Source organism: Leptonychotes weddellii, chromosome 13, assembly GCF_054177405.1.
Source record: "Leptonychotes weddellii isolate Sample4059 chromosome 13, ASM5417740v2, whole genome shotgun sequence".
NCBI classification, from domain to species: domain Eukaryota; kingdom Metazoa; phylum Chordata; class Mammalia; order Carnivora; family Phocidae; genus Leptonychotes; species Leptonychotes weddellii.
Window position 1 is genome coordinate 75,727,358 of NC_138381.1, and position 7,406 is coordinate 75,734,763.

Genomic DNA, 7,406 nt, shown 5'->3' on the forward strand with positions numbered 1-7,406 from the left:
GTCCGTGCGGCCGCCGCGTCGGGGAGCGGGGGGCCGGCAGGGGGCGCGGGGCGGCCTCTCCGCCCGCAGGTGCGCAGCGGGTGCGCGAAGCCCGGTGTGGGAGGGGTCCCGCGGCGCCCCGGAGCCCCGCCCCAGCCGAGCGGGCGGAGCGAGGCTAGAGCCCCGGGTCTCGGCTCGGCTGCGCGAGCTCCTCGCCTGTCCCTGGCCCCGCGTCCCGGCTCAGGTAGGTCCGCAGGGGGCGGGTTGAGCGGGCCCGGGAGCGCCTGGGGCCGCCGCTGCGGGGTCAGGCGCGTCTCTCTGGGCCGGAGGGGCCCGCGCAGTCGCGAGGACGCTGGGTCTGGCGGCGGGGTCGTCTCCCCCAGTGGGCCGTCGGGGCCAGGCGGCCTCCTGCTGCCCCTCGGCTTCTGCTCGCCCGCCGGGGCCCGAACGGCCGGAACCGGGCCTCGTGGACCGGGAGGGGTGTCCGCCGGGGGGCCCCTGCTCCTTGCTCCGACGACCCCGCCGGCCTTCGGCCCCCACAACAGCCAGTTAGAGGCTGTCGCGTGGAATGAACTAGCCCTTGGCACTTTCCCTTATCGTAGCGTGTTGGGTCGCCCAGCCCCCAGGACCCGAGACGGCTGTTCCCCCCCCCCCCCGCCCAGAAACAATTGCAGACCCTTGGGACTCGGCAGCACACTTGCAGGGGGGTCGTGCCCTCGCTGAAGCCCACGCGAGGTTAAGAACCGGGCTCCTGGGGGCTCACCGTATGGAGACCTACACGGGGCAGGTACTGAATTCGGATTCACAGTAGTGTGAGCGGTGGGGAGCCTGGCTCCACAGTCTTTCGGGGGGGGGGGAACTGGCCTGGGTCAGACGTGGGGGGGCGGCGTGCGCAGCGGGAGCGCTGCGGGCCCAGGCTCCCCGCCCGCAGCTGGAAGCCCTCGCGCTTGCCCGCGCGGCAGCCCCGGCGCCCGTCCCAGCTGCGGGTGGGCTTGACTAATGCAGCCGTTTCCTAGCTGGTCTCCTGCTTCGCTTTCCCTTCCGTGATCCATCACCTAAGCCGCCGCAGGAGGAACCTCTCAAGCGGTGTGATTTCTGTCACCGCCTCCGCTGAGTCCTCCAGCGGGTCTGTCCCGAGCTTACAGTAAACCCAAGCCGCCGCGCGCCCCTCACCGGGGCCTTCTGTGTCGGCCTTCTCCCCCTGCCCCTGCCCCTCCTCCTCCGGCCGCAGCACGCTCCTGGCCGCAGAGCCGTCGCACCTGCTCCGACTCCGGGAGCTCCGTGACGCTGCCTGGCACCCTCCCCCCCCACCCCCCCAGGTGTTTGCGGTTTGGCCCCTCCGTTCAGCCCCTGCTCAGATGTCCTTTATCAAGGAGCGCTTTCCGGACTCCCACAGGCTGGAATCCTCTTCCCCAGTCACTGCATTCCCTTACGCTGCTTCCATTTCTTCTCAGCACCGTCTCAAGTCGGGATTGGTTTTGTTTGGTCTCTCTCCTCCGCGGCCCTGCAGGTCGTGGCGGCCTCCGCATCCCCGGCGGCCGGGAGCGGTGTGGGACCGGGATGGGGCGACTGCGGGTGGACTGGGTGGAAGTGAAGGCCTGTTGGACAAGGACCACATGCAGCGGGGCTGAAGGGGAGGGGCTCGAGGCCTGGCTTTGCTGCCCTTGATCTTGGGCAGGTCCTCTCCCGGCCTCCATTTCTGGGCCTTCTCTCGGTCCTGCTGGGGGGCTTGCTGAGAGAGAACCAGGGCCGTGTGGGGGGTAGGGGTGGGCCACGGCGGCTGCAGGGCAGGCAGCCCGGGCACAGGTCTCGGCTTTCCTGCTTGCTTTCCTGCTCTTCTGTGCAACGGGTTTGTTCTTATAAACCCCCTTTTAAGTGACTCCAAGAAACCTTCCAAGATGCGGGAAGAAACTTGAGGCAGGCGTGAAGGACGGGTTCTGTGATTGCCTTTCTCAGGAGGAGCAGACTCTCTAAGGGCAGTGCCCGGGGCTGTCCTGCGGGGAGACCTAACACAGGGCCTGCCACCAACAGATTAGAGTGCACACTTTTTTTGGGGGGGGGGGGTGGTTTGATTTTAGACTCAAGGGCCCTCAATGTCAGGTTTTGTGCTTAGAATGAATTTCACTGGAAACAACTAGCTCTGTGCCATTTTCACCAGAAGATACTGGAGTTTCCTGGGAAATGCTGAAAGTGCTTGTGGTGCCTCAGGTTTTTGGTTTTTTTATTTTTTTTAAGTTAATTTAAGTCATCTTGACACCCAGTGTGGGGCCCGAACTCACCACCCCAAGATCAAGAGTCCCATGCTCTTCTGACTGAACCAGCCAGGCGCCCCATGGTGCCTCGGGTTCAAAGCCCTGCAAGTCCTTTGGGGGAGCCAGCTCTCGAGAGCCTTCTGAAGACCGCGGAAGGCAAGGGCTGGCGTAGACGTGCTTGGCCTGTGCCCGGGGAGCGGGACTCTGGAAAGAGCCAGACGATGCGCTAAGAGTACATGAAAGGCCGGCCAGCAGGAACTCCGCGGCTGGGTGGCGGGCCGGGCGGGGCTGCTCATTCTGCTCTCTCCCTGCAGGCCCCGCCATGTCCCGCAGGCTGGGCTGCCTGGTCCCGTACAGCCTGGCTGTGTTGCTGCTCAGTGGCCTGCTCTTCCTGAAGAAGGAGGCCACGCCGGCGGGGGGCCCCGCGGCCCGCCAGCCCTTCTGGTCTCCCCCGGGGCCCCGCCGCAGCCCGTGTGCCCCCAACCGCACGGTGGCTAACGTCTCCCTGTCCTTGCCTGGCCGTCACCGCCTCTTCCTGACCTATCGCCACTGCCGCAACTTCTCCGTCTTGCTGGAGCCTTCGGGCTGTGCCGAGGACACCTTCCTGCTCCTGGCCATCAAGTCGCAGCCTGGCCACGTGGAGCGGCGCGCGGCTATCCGCAGCACGTGGGGCCGGGTGGGGGACTGGGCCAGGGGCCGGCGGCTGAAGCTGGTGTTCCTCCTGGGGGTGGCGGGACCCGCGCCCCCCGCCCAGCTGCTGGCCTACGAGAGTCGCGAGTTTGATGACATCCTGCAGTGGGACTTTGCGGAGGACTTCTTCAACCTGACCCTCAAGGAGCTGCACTTGCAGCGCTGGGTGGCGGTTGCCTGTCCCCAGGCCCACTTCGTGCTAAAGGGAGATGATGATGTCTTCGTCCATGTCCCCAACGTGCTGGAGTTCCTGGAAGGCTGGGACCCAGCCCGGGACCTCCTGGTGGGAGACGTGATCCGCCAGGCCCTGCCCAACAGGAACACCAAGGTCAAATACTTCATCCCCCCGTCCATGTACAGGGCCCGCCACTACCCGCCCTATGCCGGGGGTGGGGGATATGTCATGTCCAGAGCCACCGTGCAGCGCCTCCAAGCAGCCGTGGAAGAGGCTGAACTCTTCCCCATCGATGATGTCTTTGTGGGCATGTGCCTGAGGAAGCTGGGGGTGAGCCCCATGCACCACGCTGGCTTTAAGACATTTGGAATACGGCGGCCCCTGGACCCCCTAGACCCCTGCCTGTACCGAGGGCTCCTACTGGTGCACCGCCTCAGCCCCCCGGAGATGTGGACCATGTGGGCGCTGGTGACAGATGAGGGGCTCAAGTGTGCAGCAGCCCCCTTGCCTCAACTCCGAGGGGCGGGTTGAGTGAGTAGACCCAGTGTGGATTTTCCTGTCATGATGACAAATTGAGAACCTTGACACTTGACCCTGATGGTCTATAGGAAATGCTGACTTCATTTTTGTAACCCCCACCCCAACCCTGCTAACTCTGATTAAAAACACTGAAACTTGGCTTCACCTGTCCCAGCATGTGTTGAACGGGAGCCACATTTGGCTTAGTGAATGCTGCCAGAACTCGGGTGCTGGGGGCGGGGAAGGGAATTCCTGGAGCCCCTTGGGGCTCTGCCAGTCTGGGAGGTGAAGGAAAGAGGCTGCACAGGGCCCCAGAATATACACACAAACATGTTCTTTTTGAAATGTAAAACAAAAAAAAATTATTCTCCTTCAGATACAATAGAGAAACTCGAAGGAAAGAAGGAAACAAGAAGCATGTGTTGGAACATGTCCTGTTGAGCACCAGGTAAACGCTCTGCTTTCAGTTCCTTAAGAATACTGGACTTTTGGCTCCTGGGCTTCAGCTGTCCTTACAGGCAATGGGGCCAGATCACAGAAGGCATTAGAAACACTTAAAAAGAAATCTTATAAACAAGCTCCTCTTCCCCCCCGCCCAAAAAAATGCACATTCCTATGGGGGGAGCAAAGACTAAATCATATTTGAAAATGTAAGACTGGAAATGGAAGTTAAACAGCTACTGAACTTGTCTGTGGGCATGACAAAAAAGGACCCCTCTCTCTGGCCAGGCTGCTGAGATGCCCTGGGTGAGAGGGAAAAAGATGGGTGCATGGGAAGCTGTGCAGACTGGGGTCAAATGTTAAACAGGGTGCAGTGCCCCAGGGCTAAGAACCAGGTCCACGGGGGCGGGGGGGGGAATGGGGCCAGGCGCTCCCAGCTCACTCCGGCCTAATGGGCCAGGGCAGGACCTGCTGTGTCCTCTCCATGCAGGGATTTCCCCAGGCGGAGCCGGCAGACGTAGGCAGCAGCCGGGCACTCAGTCCTCACGCAGGTAGGCCTCCTGCTCCGGCCCGGCCCTCTCGTCCCCTTCCTCCTGTGTTTTCTGACGGAGCTCCTCCGTCTGTGCTTCTGCCAACTTGGTCTCTGCTTTCTGGGACAGCTGACGCATTTCCTGTACCTGCGACTTCACCAACTGAATATGATTCCTGGCAGTTATCGAGGCCTGATCTGCTCCTGCCAAAAGATGGGACAATGAGGCTGAAAGGTCACATGGGGCGGGGCGGGGCGGGGGGGGGGGTTGTCGAGGAAAGCCTGGGGCCCTGTGGCTGGCATGTGAGCCCCTCCGTCTTAGTCTGTCCCTGCCCTGTCTGCACAGCAGAGAACTTCCTACCTCCACACTGAGGTCGGCATTTTTCCCCAGCTATCGGCAGCTATCATTATTAAGAATTATAACTCCCACAATCCTCTTTATAGCTACACACCTCTTCGTATAGACACCTTATGAATTTAACTACACAACTAACACATTTCTTTTTGACAAATTAATAGCTCAATGGAATTGTCAAAGCTCTCTTTCATCACCCAACCCAATCTTCAGAGATAACCTCTGCTGGAAGTTGAAAGGGCATCTTTCTCCTCTTTTGTACCTATGGAATGCATAGAGAAATATTGTTACCTTTTGTGTCTTTATGTAAATTTATACTACCTATTGAACATATTTTACAATTTTTTTCTTTAAAAATGTTTTTGGGCTCTATCATTTTGTTTACCTGCTACTAGTATGTCCTCATATAGATACACATATTTATCAATTCATCTATAGAAGATCTGGGTGGTTCTTTCCAACCTTACTGTATTAATAAGAATCTTCAGTACAATGCTAAAAATTAGTGGAGAATTGTAAGCACCCCTCTTATTGCTGACCTTGATGGGAATGCCTCTCATAGTTCATTACTAAGTAGAATTACTTAACCTTTATCATGTTAGGAAAACTCTATTCATAACTGTACTTAGATTTACATCAGAAATGGGCACTACATTTTACTGACGGCTTCGGGGCACATAGTGACATTACATGGCCATTATATTACGTAGCTTTCCTCCTCTACTGCAGATGATCTCAAGTAGTGAGTTATGTTGATAGTTTTTTTTTTCAGTACTGAAGTATCTTGTATTTTGAGGGTGAATGGCTATATTTGACTTACATCCATGTAAGTGATGCTGACCATAGTTTTGTTCCAGTGCTGGCCTAGTGCAGTTTGCGGTCAGGGCCCATGCTGACTTTATACAGTGACAACAGTTGGAAGGCTTGCCATCACGTTCTATGCACTGGTATGCTTTCTGTAACAGGAATTATGTTTCTTGAAGATTTGCTAAGACTCTCCACGAAACAGCTGGGCTTAGTGTCCATTTTGGGGGCACAAAATCTTTGAATACTATTTCAACTTTTATGGTTATTGGTTTTATTTGGATTCTTTACTTTTGGAGACAATTTGGGATTTCCATAAAGACTGTAATATTTATATAATGAAAAGCCCTCCGTATCTCTAATAGCCCTTTCTGATGTTATTTTTGCCCTCTAAAAAGTCATACTTGCCAAATTTTTAAGGAAACAGATTTTGCCTTTTTAATTATTTTTTAAAGATTTTTATTTATTTTAGAGAGCGGGAGGCAAGCGCATGAGTGGGGGTAGGGGCAGAGAGAAGAGAATCCCAACCAGACTCCCCACTGAGCACAGAGCCCAGCGTGGGGCTCCATCTCACAACCCTGACATCATGGCCTGAGCAGAAATCAAGAGTCGGATGCTTAACTGACTGAGCCACCCAGGTGCCCCTATTTCTTTAAATCTTCTTACACCTTTTATTTCACATACATACATCGTTCATAATTTCTTTACCACTCATCTACCGATGGACACTGGGTTGCTTCCGTATCTTGGCTATTGTAAATAATGCTGCAGTAAACACAGGGGTGCATATATCTTTTTGAATTTGTGTTTTTGTTTTCGTTGGGTAAATACCCAGTAGTGGAATTACTGGATCATATAGAATTTCTATTTTTAATTTTTTGAGGAACCTCCATACTGTTTTCCACAGTGGCTGCACCAATTTACATTCCTACTAATAGTGCACAAGGATTCCCTTTATTCCACATCTTGGCCAATACTTGTTACTTCTTGTCTTTTTGATAGTAGCCATTCTGACAGGTGTGAGGTGTGATCTCGTGATTTTGATTTGCATTTCCCTGGTGATTACTGATGTTGAGCATCTTTTCATGTGTCCATTGGCCATCTGTATGTCTTCTTTGGAAAAATGTCTATTCAGATCCTCTGCCTGTTTAACTGGATTGTTTTTTGGTGTTGTGTAAGTTCTATATGTATTTTGGATATTAACCCCTTATTAGATATATAATTTACAGGTATCTTCTCCCATTCGTTAGCTTGCTTTTTTGTTTTGCTGATAGTTTCTTTTGCTATGCTAAAGCTTTTTATTTTGGTGTAGTCCCAATTATTTTTGCTTTTGTTTCCCTTGTCTGAGGAGACATATCCATACATATAGGTTGTTAAGGGTGAGATTATTGCCTATGCTTTCTTTTAGGAGTTTTATGGTTTCTGGTCTCACACTTAAGAGGTCTTTAATCCGTTTATTTCTTTTTTTTTTTTTTAAAGATTTTATTCATTTATTTGAGAGAGAGAGAATGAAAGACAGAGAGCATGAGAGGGAGGAGGGTCAGAGGGAGAAGCAGACTCCCCGCTGAGCAGGGAGCCCGATGCGGGACTCGATCCCGGGACTCCAGGATCGTGACCTGAGCCGAAGGCAGTCGCTTAACCAACTGAGCCACCCAGGCGCCC

At 54.6% G+C, this 7,406-nt stretch overlaps 2 protein-coding genes across 5 annotated transcripts in view; one reads left to right on the plus strand and one right to left on the minus strand.

Moving 5' to 3' along the window:
* Positions 1-105: 105 nt before the first annotated feature.
* Positions 106-3,916, plus strand: B3GNT4 (UDP-GlcNAc:betaGal beta-1,3-N-acetylglucosaminyltransferase 4). 2 transcript variants are annotated; one of them, XM_006742364.3, is made up of 2 exons: positions 106-223; positions 2,546-3,916. In XM_006742364.3, exon 2 carries the CDS (start codon positions 2,554-2,556, stop codon positions 3,625-3,627), a length of 1,074 nt encoding a protein of 357 aa, XP_006742427.2. In that variant the 5' UTR covers positions 106-223; positions 2,546-2,553; the 3' UTR covers positions 3,628-3,916. The 2 variants fall into 2 exon arrangements, with proteins under 2 accessions (XP_006742427.2, XP_081658431.1); XM_081802305.1 differs by lacking the exon at positions 106-223 and adding an exon at positions 1,275-2,187.
* Positions 3,917-3,932: 16 nt separating this feature from the next.
* The window catches only part of DIABLO (diablo IAP-binding mitochondrial protein), an 18,146-nt gene continuing 14,672 nt past the window's right edge, over positions 3,933-7,406 (minus strand). For 2 of the 3 annotated variants that reach the window (XM_081802310.1, XM_081802312.1), the window contains one exon: positions 3,933-4,789. In XM_081802310.1, coding sequence (XP_081658436.1) covers positions 4,593-4,789 — 197 coding nt within the window. In that variant the 3' untranslated portion in view covers positions 3,933-4,592. Of the gene's footprint in view, positions 5,203-7,406 lie in introns of all 3 variants that reach the window. The other variant, XM_081802311.1, reaches the window with a different exon arrangement.

Coding starts and splice junctions, on each gene's coding strand:
- B3GNT4 (XM_006742364.3), top strand. CDS start 2,554: ATGTCCCGCAGGCTGGGCTGCCTGGTCCCGTACAGCCTGGCTGTGTTG.